Source organism: Podarcis gaigeae (genome assembly GCF_964106915.1).
Source record: "Podarcis gaigeae genome assembly, chromosome: 5".
NCBI classification, from domain to species: domain Eukaryota; kingdom Metazoa; phylum Chordata; class Lepidosauria; order Squamata; family Lacertidae; genus Podarcis; species Podarcis gaigeae.
Genome location: NC_139681.1, coordinates 73,230,811 through 73,255,960, shown reverse-complemented (window position 1 = coordinate 73,255,960; position 25,150 = coordinate 73,230,811). Strand labels below are relative to the sequence as shown.

The 25,150-nt window shown below is 40.2% G+C and overlaps 1 protein-coding gene across 9 annotated transcripts in view; it reads left to right on the top strand.

The window, feature by feature from the left end:
- TRIP12 (thyroid hormone receptor interactor 12) overlaps window positions 1-25,150 on the top strand; it is a 71,021-nt gene that overhangs the window by 26,447 nt on the left and 19,424 nt on the right. For 5 of the 9 annotated variants that reach the window (XR_014564252.1, XM_083739001.1, XM_083738999.1 and 2 more), the window contains exons 5-24: window positions 4,357-4,462; window positions 5,116-5,252; window positions 6,806-6,889; window positions 7,922-8,017; window positions 10,766-10,914; window positions 11,440-11,475; window positions 11,801-11,896; window positions 13,683-13,775; window positions 13,935-14,096; window positions 14,436-14,504; window positions 14,591-14,756; window positions 16,344-16,461; window positions 16,597-16,753; window positions 17,273-17,426; window positions 18,696-18,924; window positions 19,571-19,689; window positions 20,022-20,229; window positions 21,795-21,895; window positions 22,815-22,989; window positions 23,792-23,933. Coding sequence is in view for 7 of the 9 variants with exons in the window: in XM_083739001.1 (XP_083595127.1) it covers window positions 4,357-4,462; window positions 5,116-5,252; window positions 6,806-6,889; window positions 7,922-8,017; window positions 10,766-10,914; window positions 11,440-11,475; window positions 11,801-11,896; window positions 13,683-13,775; window positions 13,935-14,096; window positions 14,436-14,504; window positions 14,591-14,756; window positions 16,344-16,461; window positions 16,597-16,753; window positions 17,273-17,426; window positions 18,696-18,924; window positions 19,571-19,689; window positions 20,022-20,229; window positions 21,795-21,895; window positions 22,815-22,989; window positions 23,792-23,933 (2,597 nt within the window). In the remaining 2 variants the exon portion in view is untranslated. Of the gene's footprint in view, window positions 1-4,356; window positions 4,463-5,115; window positions 5,253-6,805; window positions 6,890-7,921; window positions 8,018-10,765; window positions 10,915-11,439; window positions 11,476-11,800; window positions 11,897-13,682; window positions 13,776-13,934; window positions 14,097-14,435; window positions 14,505-14,590; window positions 14,757-16,343; window positions 16,462-16,596; window positions 16,754-17,272; window positions 17,427-18,695; window positions 18,925-19,570; window positions 19,690-20,021; window positions 20,404-21,688; window positions 21,896-22,814; window positions 22,990-23,791; window positions 23,934-25,150 lie in introns of those variants that run through there. The other 4 variants (XM_083739005.1, XM_083739003.1, XM_083739004.1 and 1 more) reach the window with 2 other exon arrangements.

Here is a 25,150-nt window from a genome sequence, read left to right as displayed (position 1 = left end):
AAGGAGAAGCTACTGTAATACTTCAGCTATAGATGCAGAGGTGTATATTTTAATACTTCCCCATAGGGGGGACAACTCCATGTTGAAGAAGAGAGGGTTTGACCTGATCTATTCAGGTTGCTAGTTTTCTGGATGCAAAGATTTAATCCAAAATATGAACTGATCCTTAGTCTCTATTCCAAGTTGCTTGTCTTACTGTACAATAACTTAACATTGGGTATGCTTTTTAATATGGACCCTGAAATATGGACCCTGAAATATTTTCATCCCCTGATATCACCTTGTTTATATATTATTTACCAAGGTTTTATAGTCCTTCTCTGCTATGCCTTAGAACTATGTGTGTTTAGTAATACTACCCAGGAGCACAGTCCATAACCTCTGATTAAGTAGCCCAGAGGTGTTTTGCAGCACCAAATCTCTTTTTTCAGCCTGTGGAAACTGGTGTGCGACCCAGACTGCTGTTGAATTGGTTTGATATTTTGGAGAGAGGGAGGTTGTTCAGATGTGTTGCTTTTTTGATGTCTCTTTCATACATTAGTGACATCATCATCCCTATCATCATCATCATCATCATTATTATTATTATTATTATTATTATTTACTCCACCCAGCATATATCAAAACATAATAAACATCAAACATTAAAAACTTCCTAATACAGGGCTGCCTTCAGATGTCTTCTAAAAGTTATGTAGTTCTTTATCTCCTTGACATCTGAAGGGTGTTCCACTGGGAGGGCGCCACTACTGAGAAGGCCCTCTGCCTGGTTCCCTGTAATTTTGCTTCTCACAGTGAAGGAAACAGCAGAAGACCCTCAGAGGAGGACCTCAGTGTCTGTGCTGAGCGATGGGAGTGGAGATGTTCCTTCAGGTATACTGGGCCAAGGCCATTTAGGGCTTTAAAGGTCAGCAGCAACACTTTGAATTTTGCTCAGAAACGCACTGGGAACCAATAAAGATCCTTCAGGACCAGTGTTTTTGGTTTTGGCGGCCACTCCCAGTCACCAGTCTAGCTGACACATTCTGGATTAGTTGTAGTTTCCGAGTTACCTTCAAAGGTAGCCTCAGGTTGAGCACATTGCAGTAGTCCAAGCAGGAGATAACCAGAGCATGCAACCACTCTAGCAAGACAGTCCACAGGCAGGTAGGGTCTCAGCCGGCGTACCTTTAGGCTGAAGGGTGGAATACAAATTTAATAAATAAAATCTAACCAAGGCATAGCAGATAAAACACAGTCTTCCAGTAAAAAAAGGAGATTTAGTCTGCTGGCAGGAAAAAGTCTTCGCAAACTAAGAGAAGACAGTTGGGATTTTATGACCATTGAGAGCCCTATCTCTTGACCCCACCAGTTGTGCTTCCACCATAGTTGAAACACAGAAGAGCCTCACACTTAACTTCATGAGCTGGCTGGCTAGTACAGGATCAAGTTCTGGTTACTGTAAATCAGTACAATCAGAAGACCAAATGCTTAACAGTAGAGAATAGGGTTTTTTGTTGTTGTTTTACATTGTCCATATAGTTTAGATTTCATAGGTTGAAATAACAGGGAAGAAAGAAAGCACTGGTACAACTGACTAATATTCACCAATTAATCCCAAAGGTTAGTTCCAAGCTGCTATCAAGTAAAAATATGGGAAGAGTCAATTGTGCAACTCAGCTGTCCCTTGCATGCAAAAGGGCCTGGGTTTGATCCCTGACACTTCAACAATGGGTATCTTGTAGTAAGGCTAAGAAAAACCTCTAATTTAGGCCTTACAAAGCTGCTACTAGTCAGAATAGGCCACAATGTGTTATCATAAGTGAAGGGGTGCTAAGAGTGGCAGAAGGGTCATTCTTGCTAGTTCCTCCACCATCAGGGGCTTGGGTAGTAGTGGGCTGAGAGAGGGTATTCTCTGTGGCAGCCCCCAAGTTGTGAAACTCCCTCATCACAGAGGTGCTTCTGGCATCTTCATTTTACAACTTCTTGCAGATTCTGAAGACACCTCTTTACCCTGGCTTTTGGCACTTGAGGCCTATATTTTTTAGCGCCCACCCTATTTTTGTGATTTTAAGTTGTTCTAAGTCATTTTTATGTTGTATTTTGGTGTTGTAACCTGCCCTGGGACCTTGGGAAAGGAGGACAGGTACATAGTAATAGTAATAATTTCCAGTTTGAAAGATCAAGTAGGAGTTGATGAGAAAGTCCTTTGCTAAGACTCTGGAGAGCTTGTGCTTATGTCCTAGATGTATAGGTAGTAGTCTCATCTTAAGGTTATGATACATAAATGATCTTAGGAAGGCTTATGCTGGTAAAATAAATTTGCAGCTTGCTATCCGATGATGGGAAATGATTGTTTTTGCAACCTGTGGCCTGAATTCAGGTGCATGCAAGGTTTCAGAATCCTTCTGAGTCTTGAGGTGGATAGGCGTGATATAAGGAAATTTATCTCTAAAGTAGTTAATAACTCGGCTACTTCTGGTAACTGAGCAGCTAAAGCATTTTCAAGTCAGCTTTGCAACAGGTTGCTTGGATGCTCTTAGGCATACACCCTGGTCTGATGGTAGATTAAACCACATAACATGGTGTGGGACAGAAGCTACTAGTCTAAACATTGTTCAGCTAAGTTGCTCCAGCTCCCAGATCAAGAACAGTTCCGAGCTCTTATTTAAAAATTGGTGTTAAGTCTCTAAGATGATCGGAATATATTTCATTTTCTACATAGAGTGCCTCACTCCTTGGAAGAGGGATAGGGTCCACTTCTGAATGCATATTGTAGACACAGCCTTTCACAACCTCTAACCTCTCTTGGTTTTATCACGTATTCTAGCTATTATTACCAAAATACAGTGGAACCTTGTGTTACGGACGGGATCCATTCCAGAGGCCCATCCGTAACACTGAACTAACGCAAGCTGAAGCCCCATGTCTGCGCATGCGCGCAGCGCGATTTAGCGGTTCTGCGCACGTGCGAGTGGCGAATCCCAGAAGTAACCTGTTCCGGTACTGCCGGGTTGCCGCGGGACGCAACACGAAACATGTATCCTGAAGCAGACGCAACATGAGTTATGACTGTGTGACTTCAGTAGTTTTCCATGCATTGATATCCCATAGCCTTTGTTCTAAACTTCTGAAAAGGAATAACCTTCCTTTGTTTAAACAATGCTATTGTTTTGGATATCTTTTGCATTCTTACTGTTAGAACATAGATTTCAAACTCTTGCATATTTAAAAATAAAAATTTGCTGCTCAGTCACATTTCATAGCTCTTCTGTAGGTTCAACTTCCCTCTAAAATGGAAATTCACTCCAGAGTACTGCTTGAAATCTGTGTTCAAAGTTATATCACAAACTGGTACTCCTAAATACAACTTTGAAATATGCAACTGCTAGTTTCCTTCAAAAGAAGCTTAAGGAAAAATGCATAGCACTTGAAATGACCCCAGTGGCAATGCCTGTATTTCTAGCTTTAGTTCAGATTGTGCCTTGTGAGGCCTTGAGGTCGTTTTGAGATGTAGACCAAGGACATCACTCTGTTCACGCGTAGTACTTAATCTAGGACTTTGGCCTTCAACAAGTGGATCTCTCAAAATGTCGCTTATACTTCCTTCACAGGACTAGCAAGGATTTTGTCTTACCTTTCCCATTATTTTACACATGATATTTTTTTAAGTGACTGCCCTGTTAAGATCCTAGCTTTAAGGAGAAAGGAGAAAGGAACTTGTTCAGCTGCAGTTGCTGAGCTTGATTGAATAGAAATCCACATTTGAGATTCTTGCATCCATGCATACTCTTTGAATGCCTGTCCTTCAGCTAATAATACAAACAAGTTCTGACTTGGCTTAGTTCTGGTAACCTTGGCTTTACTGCTTGTGATTTGTTTTGGGGAGACTCAGGAAGCCAAGACTGGTTCCCATGTAACACTAAGCCAAAAAGAGTAAAGGTAGAAAATTCTTCAGTATGCTCCAACAAATTGTTTGTGGTAAGCCCAGAAACTTCAGATGGATTCTGATGCATGCTTCAATAAGTTTTCTTTCTTTAAAAAGGCTTTGCAATTCAGGGTGGAAGAAAATCTTGAAATTTGTCATCTATTTTATGGTCCCAGTTCAAGTATTGGAATACAAGTCCACCACCATACAATGTGGACCTTTCCCCCATCTTTTTATTAAAGAGGGGCATAGCCGGGCAAGGTTGTTGCATATAATGTGATGTTGTTAACCACATAAATACATGCAACACAGGAGGTATTGTATCTGATAGAGAATAAATACAATTTGTGTTTTCCCTTGAATGTGCAGCTTCGTTTCATTTTCTGAAGCACAGTCTTCGTAAAGAAACTAGAATTGTCTTTGTTTTAGCTGTCTTTTTCTCTCTTTAGGCTTAAGAAAATCAACAAAAAAGCGCAGTGAATCACCACCTGCGGAGCTCCCCAGTTTAAGGCGGAGCACACGGCAAAAGACCACGGGCTCCTGTGCTAGTACCAGGTATTTTCGAACTTTAAAAATTACATGTATGTTAAGATTGTGAAGATGAATTTGTGTTTGAGGGAATCTCCCCGAAGAGTTTAGAAAGCACATTCTTATTGACAACCTATATTTGTGTCGTGGTGGCTACAGGATAATATGCAATAAACCACCCAAGAGACAGGATAATTTAATAAAGGGGCTCAATTTCTCAGCGCTGAAATGGACACTACAAAATAACCTAACCTGTTACAAGACAACTACGGCCCAATTCAGATAATCTAATTACAGTGCTGTTAACTAGCCTGGTGTGAGGTCTTAAAGATGTGTTATTACTCACCAGCTGTTTTGAACAATACAGAAATTTTGTTTTTCTATAGAAATTAGGAAAATAGAAGGAAATTTCTTTGTAGGCATATCTGAACAAGTAGTTTTTGAAGTCAGCGAAGCATGGATGTGATAATGTTGATAATGCATCTCTTTTTCTCAACATGTCTCATCTGCTTCATCTGCAGATGTGACTGTTTGAACTTCCCTTTTAAAAACTTTTTGCATATAGTTTAACTGTTCTGTTATGACTCCATGTCTGCATGGTTTAATTTTGAGTGCTGATAGTACCAGCACTGTAGACCACATAGCGTAATCTCGATGGCTTCTGATAACTCTGTTTTCAGTCGGCGAGGCTCTGGCCTGGGCAAAAGAGGAGCAGCTGAAGCTCGCCGACAGGAGAAAATGGCTGATCCTGATAACAACCAGGATGGAGTTAATTCTTCAGCTGCACGAGCTGATGAGGCTCCACAAGGAGCAGCAGGTATAGTTAACTAGTGTCACTCAACACTGGCACAGAAAAAGCAGTTATTGTCCAGAAATTGTTTGTATTTGCTCTGCCTAGAAATGTCAATACTAGTACACTTAAGTATCTGAGATTACATGCTTTATTTGGTGCTCTGTTTTGGCCAGATTTAAAAAAGGAGAAAATGCTCAAAGGGTCTTTGGACTTGAGTTACTTGAAATGTTTCCACTTTGTGATCTGTTATACTCCATTTGAGACTTTGAAAGACAGTTTATAATATAGCCAAAGAGGACCCATTTAGCATTCCCAAACCATGTACCTAAAGTAGTTCTTTAGCTTCAAAGCATACTCTGCCAACAGTTTCCTCTTAAGAACCTGTGGATGGGACTGCTATTTCTATTTTTTCTTGAACCAGCTACACTTAGTGATACCTATGTTTGTATTCAAGTCAGTTGAAGATAAATTTAGATCTCGCCTTCTAAAAATATGTAGTCTCTTACTGAGGTTTCAAGTTTGGCTGAGATTCTTGTTAAAACAAGGAATCCTAGCTAGTATTAACTGTGGTTTAATGTTGATGTTTTCCTTTAAATATATTTGTCAAGGGACAGTGAGGGCAGGGTGTGTGTATGTGACTCCTGATACCTCTCCTGTGGTTAAAAAGGAGTGAGCGTTCATTTGCCTTGGCTCCTGTCCAATATACCATGTGCTTAATAGGATCATAGATCTACTGACTTCATTTTGGTAAGAAGTGTTGCTGAATATAAGTAAAGCCATTTGCTCACTGGCTGTTTTTGCACGTTAGTTTTAATTTGCTTAGTTTTGTTTATACTTCTATTAACAGGTAATAGAAGCATCTTAACACCCTTCACTTTTCATTGTTATGGGCAGACATATGCAATCTTTCTAGGGAGTAAATCCCACTGAAATCTATGGAATTTTGTTCTGAGTAAACATGCATAGATTTTTGCTGTTGGCAACTTACCCTGCAAGCAAGCAAATTAATAGTATCCTGAACAAATGTTTGTCTGTTCCACAAGCTTGTGGGAAGTGTTTCCTCTGCCTCTTTCACCTCTGTGGTTTTGTGAAAGCTACAAAGCTGCTACACTAGTCTAATCCTACAAACTGTATTAGTGCATATCTGTTGTTTGGCAGCCTTGTTGCAGGGTGCAAAGCACACCAAGTTCTGATTATAGCTCCTAATTCTGAATATTCCTGTCAGTTTTCTCTTTAAGCAAATATGTTTGAACTGTTATTATTTTATATGGTATAATGCCATTGCCCTCTGTTTTAAATTGCTTATTTACTAAAGAAAAAGAAGCCCCAAAGTTTCAACCATATTGCATGGCTGAAAGTTTAAACTGACCTTGTGTGTTCAAGTGCAGTCATTCCATACTATGTGGGTCAAGACTAAAAATAAACCTGCTTTTTTTGTATGCCCATTCCTATTCCTACTGGAGTCATTAAAGGTTTTCTTTGACTACTTTGGAAGGAGGATTTCAGGAAGAGTTAACAAGTATGTATACTGTGTGACTTATTAATATAGTGCCACTAATTTTTTTCCCCTCCTGTAGCTTCTAGTTCTGTTGCTGGGGCTGTGGGCATGACTACCTCTGGTGAAAGTGAATCGGATGATTCTGAGATGGGGAGATTGCAAGGTACAAACTAAGAGGCTTATGTTACACTCATGACTACAGTAAATAAATATTAACAAAGCTTTTAGATTTGTTCTAAAATGTTAAGGATTTTTAATGCTGCACTTTTATATTGTTTGGGAAGGAAATGTAGATCAGTCAGCATTAATTTTCCAGGACTTGTATGTCTTTTTTCACTGTTTCTACTCCAGTTACTCTGGTTATTGATGGCATATCACTTAAGTGAAATCTTCATTGTTAAAATAAAAAATAAAACTTTTGAGGTGAGAAGATTGGAAATGGCATTGGGTGATATCCAGTGAAATTGTTCTTTTGAGTAGACAGAACTAAGTTAGAATAGATCGATTGAAATAAATGTACATAGATTGCACTGGGTCTGCTTATCACTGGATGTTGCCCATTCTGATTTCTGGAACTGCATTTGCCGTCATACACTGTAAAGTCAAAGTTTCATTATTGGAAGGAACAGCTTTTATGGTGATTAGAAAATGTTTTATCTTTTTGTTTGGTCAAGCGCTGCATCCTCTAAAGACTGGCTTCGTTATCTTCTAGGTGGTAGTTGGCAGTCCTTGCTCTTAATTTTTTTTTCTTTTTAGAAGAGCAAAGAGGATTCAACTGCCTTTTGTCCTTAATAGAAACCTTTAGCTGTCTTAAGTAGTACCATTAATAGGTATTGGAACTTTCATTTTCAATCAGAATAAATAGGTTTTCTAAGTTTTCGTTGTTTTAAGTAGGTGTTCAAGTGGGATGTATGCTAGTAATTATTTTAAACTCGTACTGCTTTGAAGGCTTGGGGCCGTTGACTGGGTAAATGCATGTAAAATATTGCTTCTAAGTTAGCAGTTCTAGCTCGGCCCATATTAAAATTCTTCACTGCACTCAGATCTTGATTAGAATTGGCTCACTATTGTTATGGTGTAGGGTTTAATCATCCTAATAATCTGTGCTACAACACTGAAAGTCTGTGATGTGAATTATAAATTACGGTGCTGTGCATGAGTTGCAAATAAGTTATATGTATATTTTTGTCTCTAGCTCTGTTGGAAGCTAGAGGTCTTCCTCCACATCTGTTTGGTCCTCTTGGTCCTCGAATGTCGCAACTTTTTCATCGGACAATTGGAAGTGGAGCTAGTAAGTAAGCTGCTTCATCCAGGAGGTTTCTGGAATTACTACTCTTGGGAAGTTTGTCCCTCCTCAGCCTTATAGCTTCTTGAAGGACTACTTCTAAGACTAAATTCTCAGAATACTTAGATCTTGTACTGTAACTTTTATTAACAAGTAAAAAAACAAAAACATCCTATTAACTGGCTTTTGTCAAACCTCCACATTTGTGAATTTCTTCATAATCACTTGAATTATATTTATTGCAGCCGAAGGGAAACATATTTAAAGCAACCTGTTTAAACAACTACTTCTTTCTAGACTTGAATCACAGGGTTTGGATGATCCTTTCTCTGTCTCTTAAGCCAAGTTAAATCTGGGGTTTTTGTCTACATGCACAGCACTTTCACCATGATTCAACCATTAATCCTTTTCCAGCTTCACAATGTGACTTAGGATTTTGACTTGTTCCATATGTGGTGGGCATCATTTTATGATTTGGACAAAGGGGGAAACTTTAGTGCAGTAAAAACAAGGTTGACCTTTAACATTCCTGCCAAATAATGTTTTATCATCCCAAGTAGTTGGATTGAAAAGTAATAACCACTGCTTACGAGGGGTCCACACACCCTGCCCCATCTCCAAATTAGCTTTTGGGTAACATTTTGGCTGCTATTGGCATGGGGGCACCATGCTTGACCGTGTCTTGTGCTCAAACTAAGCACTGAGATGGACACAATGCAGAAGACATCTTAAGGCAGCCCTGTTCAGGGAAGTTTTTAATGTTTGATATTTTAGTATATTTTTGGTTTCTATGGAAGCTGCCCAGAGTGGCTGGGGAAACCCAGCCAGATGGGTGGGGTACAAATAAATTGTTGTTGTTGTTGTTGTTGTTGTTATGTCATTGTATGATTTAGAGTGGCTGAAAACCAATTAGGGGACACACACACACACACACACACACACACACACACACACCTGATACTTTGTTCATTCTGCATACATTGGCTATGGTTGGCATGGGATGGTGTATTGCACATGATTATTTCTCTGGATTGGATGCCAGTTCTGTGCCATCTTACATGAAAGCTTGTCTTTGATTGTACAAGGCTTTTTTTTAGGTATATGATTTGTGCTGGCTCAGAGCTTGGGGTGTACACCCCCAGTTCTTCATTTCTAAACACTTTGGCTATTATTGGAATTGGAGTGCCACGCTTGACACTTTCTTGTGCCAGAAAGAATCATTGGGGTGTACCTAATTCAGTACTGTCTTCTAGCAAACACTTTTCCTGGAGTTGTGGGTGGGTGATTGGAGACATGGGTGCACATTCCTAATTTCACTGGCTATTGTTGACTAAGGGGTGCCATGTTTGACAGTGTCCAAGAGTCACTTCCTATTTGGTTGGACTATGGCCCCTTCTAAGGAATCTGAACAACCACATGGACCCACAGGGAGGGCCTGCAATGCTAGGAACAGTTGTCCCCATCTGTCCTGTAGTAAGGTCAGCCTGACAGCTGGGAATGAAAAGTACCCATCTTCAACCTTTAGTATGTTGTTTTTTTATGCTTATCTGGTTGTTCTCTCAAATAATTGCTTTTGCAGGAATCCTAAAGTTTAAATGTGTTTTTCACTATTTTTATTGTACTTGATGGTTAATTAGAGACTTTCTGGTTTAATAGTGGTTCACAGTGCAGTGGTTCACAGTGAAATCCCCATTTAATAAACCAACATTGTCCAAACACAGCCTCTGCATAGGTAATCAGATATTTCTACAGTGATTCAGTCCATTGACCAAGGTGGTTTACATTTTCTAAGCTTTCCTAAATTAGGAAGATGTATCTACTTACCTTGCTGTTAGAAGTTTCATCAGTAGCTCTGTATTTTAAGTAAATGATGCATATGTTAACAGATGCACTAGCCTATGACATATCCAGACTTAGATGTACGCCCAGTCTATTGACACTGTGAAACTTTTGACTGGTGAGATGCAGTTCAGAAACACATTGTTCTCTAATCCCTCATGATTGATTAAAACTGCATATTTTGACTAAAGGTTTTTTGTTGTTGGTACTTCACTGTGGAGGGTGTACCATGAAGAAGAAAAGTTTTTGAATGTTTAAAACAGAATCGGGATCCTCTCAAGGTTTTGCCAGTGTAATTATTCCAGTATAATGACACAACAGTACAGCATAACAGCCTAATTCTCTACAGTCAGGCAATTCTCTACAGTTGGCATAGGAAGACAATATACAATTCAGCTTAATGTCCTCCGGGGAGGCATCTGTCATTTGGCATCAGTTCATCACTAGAAAGCCTGAAGTACAGAAAGCTACAAGTGCAGTATTAGCAGGAGTGAGAAGAGGCTTAACTGTGTGTGTGTCTCAATTGCAGGTGAATTTGGAACTTAATTTTGAATAGTGATTCAGAACTATGTGCCCATAGATCTACCAGGGTTTGATCAGGTTGCGAACTCTGCTAGCTAAAAAAATGATCTTAAATTGTCTTTCTATTTCTGTTCCTATCTTATCAGGATGGATTCAGTTTGCACTATCTCTTGAATATTATAGTGCATTTCGGTAGCTTAAAGCACATACTGTTCGTTTATTTGGTAGCTGTAATCTAATAATATTTAAATATCAACAATGCAGCATTACTGACTTCCTGCTTTCATATTTATGATAGGCAGCTAATGAAAATGCCTTGTCTCTCCTAATCAACTATGATAATATATTGTGGAAGTGGAAGATTTAAGCTTTCAAAATCCCCAATTTTTCTAGGTTCTAAAGCTCAGCAACTTCTACAGGGGCTCCAGGCTACTGATGAAAGCCAGCAATTACAGTCTGTGATTGAAATGTGTCAGTTGTTGGTCATGGGGAATGAAGAAACTTTGGGAGGATTTCCAGTCAAGAGTGTTGTGCCAGCTCTGGTAAGGACCAGTCTTCACTCATTCATTTGAACATGTAATGTATTATCCATGTGTTTTCATGAAGAAGTAAATGCTTCAATAACTGCATTCTCTCTAAATGTTTTAGAGCAGTATGTTTCACCAATGGCCTTGGCAAAAAGTGACATTTTTAAAGAAACAGCAAATTACTGATTGTGTTTCAGACAACTAGGGAATAAATGTGCATCTTGTCTAGCCATTCTGAGATCCAGTGTAGGGGGTAGGGGTTTGTATTTGAACTGGATAGACATGGGTTTAAATTTTTGCTCAGGCATGAAGCTGTGTGGGTGGTCTTGAGCAAGTCTCTCTCAGCCTAACCTATCTCATAAGGCGGGCATAGGCAAACTCCAGCCCTCCAGATGTTTGGGACTACATTTCCAAGCATCCCTGCCCACTGGTCCTGTTAGCTAGGAATGATGGGAATTGTAGATTCAGCACACTTATAAATTACTAGAATTTAGTGAAATTGTTCTTGCAAGCTGACTCATCCTTTCGTATTGTTTGCAGATAACATTGCTGCAGATGGAGCACAATTTTGACATTGTAAGTATTTCATGCACACTTTGTTAAATGCAGCTTCAGGTAAATCTCAAAGCAGGCTTTGCTAGTTTGCACATTCTAGATAGCATTGTTAGATCAATGGCTGCTGGTCATGGTGGCCATATGCTAGGTCCAGTACAAGAGGCAGAATGTCTCGTGATAACCACTTCCTAGGTAACAACAGTAGGGAAGACCTATTACTTTTTATGCTCTACTTTTGTAGGCTTATTACACGCATCTGGTTGGCTATGGAGGGAAACAAAATTCTAGACTAGATAGGTTTTGAACTGCTCTAGCAGGGCTCTTATGTTCTTATATCTTTTAATAGATGAATCATGCTTGTCGAGCCTTAACCTATATGATGGAAGCACTTCCCAGATCATCTGCTGTTGTAGTAGATGCAATTCCTGTTTTTTTGGAAAAGGTAATACTGTTAACTAACTTTGAACTTAACATTTGTTGTAACATAATGTCTTATGAAGCAGTACAAAGAGTAATTTTTCTCAACCTGGTATAAAGTTTTAAGATGGGCTCCAACACCTGAAAAAAAGAGGATTTACTTGTTTCTTTTAGCTGCTTTTAGTTCCCTAACATTTCTAGCCATCTGATTGTATTTATGAACAAATATGATAGCATAGCAGGTATGTATATATGTTATACATGAGTGATGTATGACCTTCAGATATTGTTCCTGGAATCTAGTGCCAGTTCTAATACCATTCTAGAGATGAGAGGCCTAGCTTTGTATTGTTTATGCATGTTCTGGGGCCAGTAAATCCTGTTGGCAGCACTGGTGTCTCCTGTCCCTGGGGTCTCAAAAGTCCATGATTATGGGACTTGTTCTCTCCCCTGTCCCAGTTGCTGGATGGCTGCCACACCCTGCTGGCAGCTCTTGCCTTTGCATAAAATTTGCCAGCGGAAAGTAAAAGACTGGGACTTGTAGTTTTTGACAGAGCATTTAATGTAGTTTGGTACATTGTCACTTAAAACAAAGTCCACACAGGCACACACTCTTCTAGGGGGCCTTGGGCCAGAAGCACCTCACTGTTTAGGATGTTGCTTCTGTTCATGTTTCTGGTTGGCTCTAGCAATATCTGGACACTGTATAGAGAACATAGGTTTCTTCTTGGTAACAGGCTTGCAAGCCTGGACTAACGGGCCTGGGTAAAGTGTTTGCTTCTGTCCTACCCATAGCCCTGTAAGCTGAATACATCAAAGCCAGAAGTTAGGCTGAGTTTACAGAACATTCATTTGAGTAGTCAAATGTATTTGGCAAAGTGTAAATTTAAAGACACAGCCAGTTCCAGTAATCCTGAATTTTCTGTTCAGTCTGCTCTGGAGGATTCAAGAACACTGTAAATTTCAGTGCTGTGGTTGTTAAATCAGATGTAATAATAATAATAATAATAATAATAATAATAATAATAATAATAATAGTATAAAAAATTAAATAAAGATAGGTAGTAGTAAGTAAAGGTAAAGGTACCCCTGCCCGTACGGGCCAGTCTTGACAGACTCTGGGGTTGTGCGCCCATCTCACTCAAGAGGCCAGGGGCCAGCGCTGTCCGGAGACACTTCCGGGTCACGTGGCCAACATGAGATCGCTGCTCTGGCGAGCCAGAGCCGCATACGGAAACGCCGTTTACCTTCCCGCTGGTAAGCGGTCCCTATTTATCTACTTGCACCCGGAGGTGCTTTCGAACTGCTAGGTTGGCAGGCGCTGGGACCGAGCAGCGGGAGCGCACCCCGCCACAGGGATTCGAACCGCCGACCTTTCGATCAGCAAGTCCTAGGCGCTGAGGCTTTAACCCACAGCGCCACCTGTGTCTCTAGGTAGTAGTAGTATGGGGTAAAATGTTACAATTTGGAAATGGTTTGTATAATACTGTACACAAATACTGGACAATCCCATTTTCTTTCCATGTGATTAAGTAAGGAATCAGAATGAAGCACACCAATGTTGTATAAAATAAATATATATCTATAGTATAGGGTACATAACAAGAGCAATTTAATTACTGTTATATAATACTCAAGCCTTTGAGTGAATATAAAGTTATATTATAAAGTGTGCATGTTTAAAGGTAATGGAAACTATTAAAGTATGGTTCAAAATTTGAACATTGGGAAATGATTGACAGCATAGATCAATTTCTAATCTTGTTTCATATCACTTTAAAAACTAAATAAATGGCTTTTATTTGTTCTAGCTGCAAGTTATTCAGTGTATTGATGTGGCAGAGCAGGCACTCACTGCCTTGGAGATGTTATCACGCAGACATAGTAAAGCTATTCTGCAGGCAGTAAGTATTTCTTCTGATTAAAAAAAAAAGGGGGCTATTTTTAATCTTGATTGTTACCAGAGTTTTAAAGAGCACTTGCTCCAAGAAACTTCTGTATCTCTCCTGATGATCTAAAGTCCTCTCTTTGCTTGAACTGGTTTTGTGTGTTTTGTATTATAGGGAGGCTTAGCAGACTGTCTGCTGTATCTGGAATTTTTCAGCATAAATGCCCAGAGGAATGCACTAGCTATTGCTGCCAACTGCTGCCAGAGCATCACTCCTGATGAGTTTCACTTTGTTGCAGATTCTCTGCCATTGCTTACACAAAGACTAACCCACCAGGTCAGAAACTGTCTGGGTCAGCTATCTTCTAATTGTTCTGATATGTGAATCTTAGATTGATCTACATGTGCTGTGGAGAAATTTCACCGGACCTTAATGGTAGTACAGCCCCCTAAAGGAGATAATTTTGGCTATGGAAATATATTGATATTAAGTAGTTTGTCCCAGTTCTTGGGTTGTGATTCTTGGTTGTGTATTAGCTTGACTAGGTCCTTTTTATGCTTTCTCAGTTAACTCTGCCGAACACTGTAATAGGACAATTCCAGGATTGCAATTCTTGATGTACCTGCATGCCAAATCTTGTGTATTGAAATGTAATACTTGTTTTCAATTTCTTAGGACAAAAAGTCAGTAGAAAGCACTTGCCTCTGTTTTGCACGTCTAGTGGACAACTTCCAACATGAGGAGGTAGCATCTATTTTCTGTCTTCAGCATAATGTTGAAAAAAGGTTTTGACCAAATGATACTTAAAACCCTCTTTCTTTCCTTTGAAGAATCTCCTCCAGCAAGTTGCCTCTAAGGATTTGCTCACAAATATTCAGCAGCTCCTAGTAGTGACTCCTCCAATTCTGAGCTCAGGGATGTTCATCATGGTGGTGCGCATGTTTTCCCTTATGTGCTCCAACTGTCCTACACTAGCAGTTCAACTTATGAAGCAAAGTAAGTGCATGTGTAGGCTCTTAGTATTCTGTTTACTAGATGTTATAGTGTCTGTAGGACTGGCAAGTGAAATGATAGCAAATAGTTAAATGCCTGCTGCAGCAGCTTCATTAACATATAGCACTCTCTCCATTTTTCTCCAAGAAAATGTCATTCCACAGGGCAACCAAAGCTGTTTCATTGCAAAATCTAGGCATGAAAGCTTAGTGAGAGGAATTGAGAACACAAAATTGAGTAAAGCTTTTCCCTTGAATAGCAACTGCCACTGGGTAATTTCTAGTAATTCTACAAAACTCAAAAGATAGCAAGCTACTGGATCTTTAAAAAATAGATAAATAGTGATAGTGGGATCCTGCATTGAGCAGCTTCTGTTCTGCTTGTACAGCAAATATTTCTCAGATTTTCATTTCAGCTCTAACTTTTTAGTAACAAAACATGTTTTCAAGTCTGCAACGTGACAACATACATTTGTAGTTGAAGGCTTAAACAAGGTAGCTGAACCAGAATTTCAGAATTTTGGTTCACATGTTGTTTCTAATGAGAAAAATGTCTCTATCTTGTCATTTAGTAAAATTACACATTGCTTTCCAAACCTGGTGCTTGTGACTATCCTTGGTGTACTCTTGACACAGTAAACTGAGATGCATCAATTAGGGGTGTGTGTGTGTGTGTGTGTGTGTGTGTGTGTGTGTTCACCATATGAAAAGGGCAAAACAAGCACATGGAGACAAAGAAGCATGCTTAGAGAAATGTGGAGCTCTGGCACAGATCAGCAGCAGATGGCGTGGTCAGGAGGTGGCACTTACGACTGCCTAGTAGCAGAGTTGTGGTTGCTTGCGTGGATGGAGAATGGGAGGGGCAAAGCAGGAGGGAGGTTGCTGCTGTGTGAACACACTGGTAGAGCTGCTTCTGTTGCTGCATTGGCACAATGCCAACCTCCCCCATGGTAAGCAGCAGTAACTCTCCTGCCCAAAGATGGGCAGGTGCGCTCGCCTCCCCTCCCCATCTCATACTGATTTAGATGCAACTCTGTCTTGACAGTAGATCTGACAGATTTCACACTGTACAGAACTATATTTTCTATACTATTTGCAATCCTAGTCAACAGTGGGGTGGGGAGAGGGATGAGCTGTAGGCTCCAATTACAGCCAATCAATTCCTTTGTGCTAATTAATGCACTGGTTTCTCTTTCCCTCACCCTAACAAACGCCTGTAATGTTCACTAGGGACCCTGGCCTCCTGGTGACCCCCAAAGTTGTTGCTAAGGACCCAATATCAGTTTTATTTTGTGTAAAGTTGCCAGCATCAACCTATAGTATAAAGAGTCAGGAGATTTTTCCATTTCCCCCCCAGGGTGAAATATACCTCCCCAGGCACACACACTTGAAGGCTTATGCTTTAGAGAGGATCATGTGTGCAGTATGGTTTTGGGTTGCTTTCAGTTACAGTTACTGTGTACACTTAATTCTTGCAGTAGAAATACACACTAAGTGCATTCTTCTTGGGATTGCTCCATTCTGAGAGCATTCTTTAATACTTACTACAGACATGGCAGAGTAACATTGTGATGATTGTTTATGCTTAAAGATATTGCAGAAACTCTTCACTTTCTTCTTTGTGGAGCCTCCAATGGAAGTTGTCAGGAACAAATTGACCTTGTTCCAAGAAGCCCTCAAGAACTGTACGAGCTTACATCACTTATCTGGTAAGGCTCTCTTTTTTGGGTGAGTTTTCCTTTCAGGCTTTACTTGAGATCCCATTTCATAATACACTGTCATGAAGTCTAGCATTACACAAAAATCTGCTGTTAATTTTGTTTGTTTGTTTTTGCTCTTTTCAGTGAATTGATGCCTTGCTTACCGAAAGAAGGAATTTTTGCTGTTGACACCATGCTAAAGAAAGGAAACGCACAGAACACAGATGGTGCAATATGGCAATGGCGAGATGACAGAGGTCTTTGGCATCCCTATAACAGAATTGATAGCCGGATAATTGAGGTAGTAACCCACACACCCCTGTATAAGGAAAGACATTACTTATTGTTCACTCTTGTAATTGTATACATTGGTTAACAATTATTAATCAAATTTTAGCTATGAAATGGAAATCATCTCCTCAGGCTAGGTTAATTTTGAAGCTTATGTATAGTCAGTTTCATGAAATGGTGGATATATTTGTCCGACTTAGCTGAATATATCCATTAAAATAGTTTATTTGCTGATACTGTATAGTACAGGGTGAAAAATTTGGAATATTAATTTTAAACTTGTAGTCCACAAAAAATAAATTCAAGCAAGTGTTTAGGGTAGCTTGCAATATGAAATCAGGACAATTAAACCATAAAGCAGGCAAAAAACAATTTTTAAAACCTTATTTGTGGCATGGCCGATATATGAGGCTGTTACCAACACTTTCATTTTGTGCCCATTTTATCCCTCAGCAGCGGGGAACACGGTATCTTCATTTATGTAAACTCAAAACTCATACAGAGTTTAAACTTACATATTTGTCTTCAGGCAGCTCATCAGGTTGGTGAAGATGAAATAAGTCTGTCTACGCTGGGGCGTGTTTATACAATTGACTTTAATTCTATGCAGCAGATCAATGAGGATACTGGAACAGCACGTGCCATTCAGAGAAAACCTAACCCTCTAGCCAATACCAACACTAGTAAGTACTATTTTAAAAATAGTTCCCGCATTTTGCTTTTGTAATTAAGGCATGTCTCCTATATATGAAGTTTAGTGCCGTTCAGATACCTATCATAAGGAACAAGATACTATTTAGGGCCACACGCTTTCTAATACGTAACGATGAGAATTTCCACTCTGCCCCTTTAAGAGTGTGAAAATTAGGTAAATGAATTAAATTCAGATTCTCATTGATTTCTCTGCACCTTTCAATATCATCAATAATGGTATTCCTTTGAAGTGACTTTGTGGGTTGTTGGTGAGAGGTACTGTTTTGCAGTGGTTCCACTTCTCCCCGCAAGCCTGCTACCAGACAGTAGCAATGGGCAATTTTTGTTGCACCCTGTGGGATCTGTACTGTCCCTCCTGCTATATGAAGCTGCAGGGAACTGTCACAAGAGGATTTTGAGGATGACACCTAGCTTTCTTTCCCCATAGCATCTGAATCAGGAGAGGCTGTGCCAGTGCTGGACTGGTGCTGGATAAAGGTCAATAAACTGAAATTTGAATGCTAATAAAATAGAGCCCACAGTGGGTTGGTGTTCATGCATTGGTTTCTCCAAGACTGGATTGACGCAATGCACTCTTTGTGGGGTTTCCCTTGGGCTTGATCCAGAAGCTGCAGTTAGCGCAGAATGCTGCAGCATGACTGCTGACAGGAGTGAGTCCTTGTCAACGTATAGCACTTGTCAACTTGCTTGTTGGATCAAGTTCAAGCTGTTACTGTTATCATAATAAAGCCCTTAACAACTTGGGACTGGTTTACTTATGAGAAGGCCTTGCCCTGCATGTGCCCACTCAACCATTTCAATCTGTGGAATTGGCACTACTACAGGTGCCAAATAATATCTGTTCTGCATTTGTAAGAACTTGATCATTTGGTGTGGTAGCATGTGCACTTCAGAACTCCTTGCCTATTGAGATCAAAGCCGACTCCTTCACTGTACTCCTTCACTGTACTCTTTTCAGTGAAGGAAAAAACTTCCTTGTTTAGACAAGCCTACCCAGCTGTTTTTAAACATGGTAGTGATTTTTTTTCTTGGTTGTATTGTTTCATCTTTTTGTAAACCACTTTGAGGTTTCTTTACAACCAAGTGGTGTGTATAAATTTTATGAAATAAATAGTACTTCCTGGTACATTTTTTTTTGTAAATCCTATGCTAGTATGTTACCTTGAGGGGTTTAGGCTGGATAAAATTAAACAACGTACCATTCCTTGATATTTAATGGTCAAGTTATTTTCCTGTAGGTGGACATCCAGAATCAAAGAAGGATGATGCTCGAGCACAGTTAATGAAAGAAGACCCAGAACTGGCTAAATCTTTCATTAAAACCTTATTTGGTGTTCTCTATGAAGTGTACAGTTCTTCAGCTGGACCTGCAGTAAGACACAAGTGCCTTAGAGCAATTCTTAGGATAATTTATTTTGCTGATGCTGAACTTCTGAAGGATGTGCTGAAAAATCATGCAGTATCAAGGTAATTGTTATGCGCACTTTGATGCAAAACCTATTCTGAATGATATTGTGATGAGTCAGATTCTTAATCTAGCAGTTTATTTGACTAAAATAATAGTCTCAAAATGCAAACTGCCACTTAAGATATCTGGTTACCACTTGAGGCTTCTGTGTTTTGCTGTGATTGCCATTGTGTTCTCTTAGAAATGAAAGGCACAGCGTTTTTAATTAATGAATATCCATTGTTCATAAACTATAATTGCTTTCTAAATTGCGTATATGCAATGGATGTGTGTGTGTTTTTTATGGTGACAAAATCCCAAAATGCTCATTATATAGCAATTGGTCTTCAAATGGCCTATTGACTGGATTGCTTGTTGACCAAGGAGAAAATGTCGATACCAGAAAAAATAATTATAAAAACCTATTTGTAAACACAAAACTTAAACCCCAAGATTGGTTGCACATCGTTGTTTGTGTGAAAGCAACAAGTCAGGCATATTGCCGTGCAGTGTGTGAAATTGATCCCACGGTACCAGGAATATAACATTCCTTCCCACTTTCAGCAACCTGCCCAGTACTGAAAATGTCCTCATTTGTGTATGCAAAATGTAAATGAAGCTGCTTTCATCTTGCTGAGTTTTGTTTGTCTTCATTTTCTCTTGCAGTCATATAGCCTCTATGCTGTCAAGTCAAGACCTTAAGATAGTAGTTGGAGCCCTTCAAATGGCAGAGATCTTAATGCAAAAGTTACCTGATATTTTCAGTGTTTACTTCAGAAGAGAAGGTAATGGCAGAAGTTAGATTCATGTGTAGCTCTTCATGGGCCTTGTTGTATTGTTAAAAATGTGCCTAGGAGCCAACTCCTAGGGGCCGAGGACCCTTTGCCCCTCCCCAATAAAATATTGGAGTGGGCAGCCCCCCCCAAAAAGTTAATGTGTGTTGCTATTCAAATGGTGTGCACGTGCAAGGTCTTGTGATAGATTATGCAAGGCGAGACATTACCCCCCCCCCCAATTTCATTCAAGTTGGCACCCCTGGTGATGTGTTTTGAACAAGCAAACCACATTGAAATATGTGTCTCTTTGTCACTGAAGGTTATCTTTCTTTTTTTAAAAGGTGTAATGCACCAGGTGAAAAATCTTGCAGAATCGGAGGCTTTGCTGACAAGTCCCCCCAAAGCATGCACTAATGGCTCAGGAACGCTGGGTGCTACTACAACAATAAGCACTGGAACAGCCACTGCTGCTAGCAATGCAGCCGCAGACTTAGGCTCTCCAAGCTTACAGCACAGCAGGGAAGACTCTCTGGACCTGAGTCCACAGGGGTGAGTGTGCTTGACTTGGTCTGTGAACAAAACGCTACTAATGGCATTGCTGAGAAATAGGTTAAAGTCCCACATTAGAATGCTTTCTTTGACAGACATATTAAAATAATCTGAGCTGTCTGCTAAATTGGAAGAAAAATGCTAACATACCAGTTTATTAGTTGAGATTAACTGGTTGTGCTCTTTTATCTCTGGTCGGGGACAGAGGGTGGCATTAGGGAGGGAAATGTCGTCGCGCCACTCCTTGGTGTGTGGAGTGCCGCAGGGCGCAATTCTCTCCCCGATGCTTTTTAACATCTTTATGCGCCCCCTTGCCCAGATTATCCGGAGCTATGGGCTGGGCTGTCACCAATATGCTGATGACACTCAGCTCTATCTGCTGATGGATGGCCACACTGACTCGGCCCCGAACACACTGACCAGATGCTTGGAAGCTGTGGCTGGATGGTTTCGTGGGAGCCGATTGAAACTAAATCCTTCGAAGACATAGGTCCTATGGCTAGGTCGGGATGGCATGGGGATGAGGGACCAACTCCCTTCTCTTGCGGGGGCCCAATTAGTGCCATTGCCTTCCGTTAAGAGTTTGGGTGTAATCCTTGATGCCTCCCTTTCCATGGAGGCGCAAGCTACAGCAACAGCCAAGGCGACATTTTTCCACCTTCGCCGCATCAAGCAGTTGGTCCCTTACCTTTCCCGCCCCGACCTGGCCACAGTGATCCATGCGACGGTCATCTCCAGGCTTGACTACTGTAATTCGCTCTATGCGGGGCTGCCCTTGAAGCTGTCCCAGAAACTCCAGCGGGTACAGAATGCTGCAGCGAGGCTCCTCACGGGGTCTCTGCCATGGGAGCATATTCACCCAGTGCTTTTCAAGCTGCACTGGCTCCCGGTGGAGTACAGGGTCAGATTTAAGGAGCTGCTTTTGACCTTTAAAGCCCTTCACGGCCTAGGACCCCCTTGTACCTACGGGACCGCCTCTCCTGGTATGCCCCACGGAGAGCCTCAAGGTCCATAAATAACAACACCCTAGTGGTCCCAGGCCCTAAGGAAGTTAGATTGGCTTCAACCAGAGCCAGGGCCTTTTCAACTCTGGCTCCGGCCTGGTGGAACGCTCTGCCTCATGAGACCAGGGCCCTGCAGGATCTGATTTCTTTCCGCAGGGCCTGTAAGACAGAGTTGTTCCGCCTGGCCTTTGGCTTGGAGCCAATTTGATTCCCTCCCTCCCTCTCTTTCTCCCCCCCCCCTTTCTTTCTTTTCCTTCTCCTCCTGCGATAAGGCTACATTTTAATATTTTAATGTTCCATTATTTTAATGTTGTATTTTATTTTTGTTTTTAAGTTGTAATCATTCATCTTGTTTTTATTATTGCTTGTAAGCCGCTCTGAGCCCGGCCTTGGCTGGGGAGGGCGGGGTATAAATAAAAAAAAAATATTATTATTATTATTATTATTATTATTAGTTATAATTTAAAATCCAGGTTGGTTCAAATATATTACAGTTTGGTTCAAATGTATTGTATCAGGCCTGGTGTGTGTATGACATGTGCATTTTTAAACATTTGACAGCCGATTAAGTGATGTTCTGAAGAGAAAAAGATTGCCAAAACGTGGTCCCCGGCGGCCAAAGTATTCACCTCCCAGAGATGATGACAAAGTAGACAATCAAGGTAAGTTTCTGTTGAGATTGCATAACGGGTATAGTAAATCAAATATTGTGGCTATTTAAGAAGCAGTGCTGTACAGTCCGCAGAAAAGAAAGTTTTCTAGTTCTGGATATGTCCTAAATGCCTAGATGTTGGCAGACCTGTAAAATAAATATTTCCAAATCAAAGCAATGACGTTGCATTTTGAGCAACTGAATGAACTGATATATTTTTGACTGGAAACTTCTTCTTTTGGCACAAATGTTGGAAGTGGCTTTGATTAGATTATTAGAATATGCAAATGGAAGTAAATTTTTGTTGTTTCTGGAAATCAAAGTTTTCATTAAATGCTGAAGAAGCTATCTGCTTCATTCAAAGCTTAAAGTGAAGGCTGCTGCTGATTCCCACCCCCTAGCAAACCCCCCCCCCCCTTATAGGTAGTTGATGATACCTCCTGGCTGTCACTGAAGTTCAGTTTACTTGATTTTAATTGCTTCCTTTAGCTGTGTCTTTGTGTGTAATGTTCTTTTTCTGCTACTGCTGTGACCATTCTTTCTGTAAAAAGAAAGGTGGAGAGTATTAAGCTTTTTTCAAATGAGATGAATCCATTGTACACAGTGCTGGTGACCTTTTAGTAGTGTGTGGGCACGATAAAATAGATGCACATAGCAGCTTTAGAATTGATGTATGTTTGTGTACACATTTGATCTGTAAACATTTAAGTGTCTTTAAATCACTTTGAAGATGCACCTGATAATATTTTATTCCACAATTGGGAGCTGTAATTGCTTATCTCATAGCTTTGCTTAGGAGGAAAACATGACATGCATTAAAAGGGAGCAGAACTCTGAATGTTGGTGACTTTTAATGCCAATTGGTAAAAGCTTAAGACTTTTTAAAGCTTAAACTTGAAACTTTCTTTCCCATTCTCTTTTTCCAAAAGCTAAAAGCCCTACAGCTACTCAATCTCCTAAATCTTCCTTCTTGGCAAGTTTGAATCCTAAAACCTGGGGAAGATTAAGCACACAGTCCAATAGCAACAACATTGAACCAGCACGTACAGCAGGTGTGAGTGGTCTGGCAAGAGCTGCCTCAAAGGACACAATATCCAACAACAGGTATAATCATACTTCACTACACAAAACTCCATTCAGTGAAGCCTATTGTGGCCCAGTTCACATGCCATGGTAAACCAGAGTTAATGGTTTACTATGAACATTGATCTTGGTCACATTCTCCTGCAGAACAGGCCATGATTCCTGACTTAGCATTGTGTTCAAACCAATGTTTGTTTTTAATCAAACTGCAATCTTGTAACCAAGGTTTGTTCTTGGCAACAGATCAAACACCCACAGTAAGCCCAGGCACCATGACCTGTTTCTCCAGCTTGCTGGTGGGGAGGACCAAAGTGATCCAGATCAGCATGTTCACAGTAAACTGTTAACTATAGTTTACTATGACGTGCAAAAAAAGTTTAATATAGATTACCTGTGTTGTCTGTGGCAGCTTAGTCTTGGTTTTAATAGAAAATTTTGGTAGGAGAGGATGATGAAGAACTTCAAGCTGGGACAGAATGTGCCAAAATGAAGTTTACAGAATGGGGAGTAAAAGTATATGTATGGAAGGCAGAGGATAAATTCTTAAAATCATAGGACAAGCAGAGTAGAGGGAGATGAGTTTACAGGGACAATGAAGTTATACTCATGAGCGATCTGGATAAAGTAACTGTCTATATTTAACAAACCTGGACTAAAGTGCAATGGGAGTTCTTTTTGGTGGGAAGAAAATTCTCGGCCTTGCAGCTTTTCCTACCTCCGAGACTTCTTTGCACTGTGAAAATGTACTCAAATTGCGCAGGGCAGTTGTGCTTAGTATGCCAATGTTAAGTGTTCAATATATTAAACTGTACATTTCTTGTAGAGAGAAAATTAAGGGTTGGATTAAAGAGCAAGCCCACAAATTTGTGGAGCGTTATTTTAGCTCTGAGAACATGGATGGAAGCAACCCTGCACTAAATGTGTTACAGAGACTTTGCACTGCAACTGAACAACTCAACCTTCAGGTTAGACTATCTTTTTAATCTATATTGGAATGAGAGGACAAACTTTTCACAGGAAGAACAAATAGTTTAATACTACTTAGAATGTACACATGGATAAGCCCCAAGCCTTTTCTGCCTTTATTTATTTATTAAAATAGCGAAGTCATCGGTGCTTATTGCATCCAGCTTCTAAGCATCAGAAGTTGTCTGTTTAAAAGCCATTGGTGTCACTAACTTTTCCATTTTGCAGTTCTTCTATGTTGGAGGATATATTGTTATGTTGTCACTGCCAATTTATGTATGTCCAGTGCCTTATGATACAATAAGAACCACTACATTTTTGTTACAAAAACAATTTCATAACTGAAGTAAGCCGGGAATCTTTAAATAGTGCTCCCTGAGCATTGTAACTATATGAATATTGGGACACAATCCTTAGAGTGGGTGATGAATGCAGTTTTACACACAGAGGATTCAATAGATGTTTATGTAACTTGGTGGGGACAGGTATAATAGATTTGGATATCTAATATGGTGGATTGCAACTCCCATTATCCTGTATAGCCACGCTGTCTGGGGCTGATGGGAGTTGGGCAACATCTGAAGGACACCACTTTAGCTACCCCGTGGTAAATTCCTGGTGGTGATCTAGCATGTTGCCATGTGCATGTGTAGAAGGTCAGCGAGCAGGGGACTCTTAAAAGTGTGCCCAGCTCTGCTTTTAGGATGGATGATGTCCTAAATCTTAAAGATTGCTGGAATTTCAAAAGGCGATGAACGTGCAGCCAGCAAGTTGTACAATACGGTCAAGCAGTGTGCTAGTGCATGCAGCTTGCGCTCTCTTCAGGTATAGCAGGTACAACAAATGAAGAATGAATAGTTCAGCGTGATGTCCAAATGTGGAATTTTAGCTGGTTGGTTTGACTTCCAAACAAGCCATGATTTGTTGTCCAACAAATTTAGGAGCAACAGACCAGAATCCTGCATTTAGATATTATGCTAAGCTATCACAACCTGATTTTTGTTCTGCCTGCTTATGTGAAGAGAAGCGGAGTGGGCTTCAGGCAGTAGCTCACTGGTTGATCATATCATAGTTCAAGTTATTTGGGATTCCTGGCTTACTGTTATGTGCAGAGTCAGTATTTCAGTGTTTTAAAAGGCCCTCCTTACATAATTTTTCTCAAAACAAAAAAAATTCCTTCCAGTAGCACCTTAAAGACCAACTAAGTCAGTTCTTG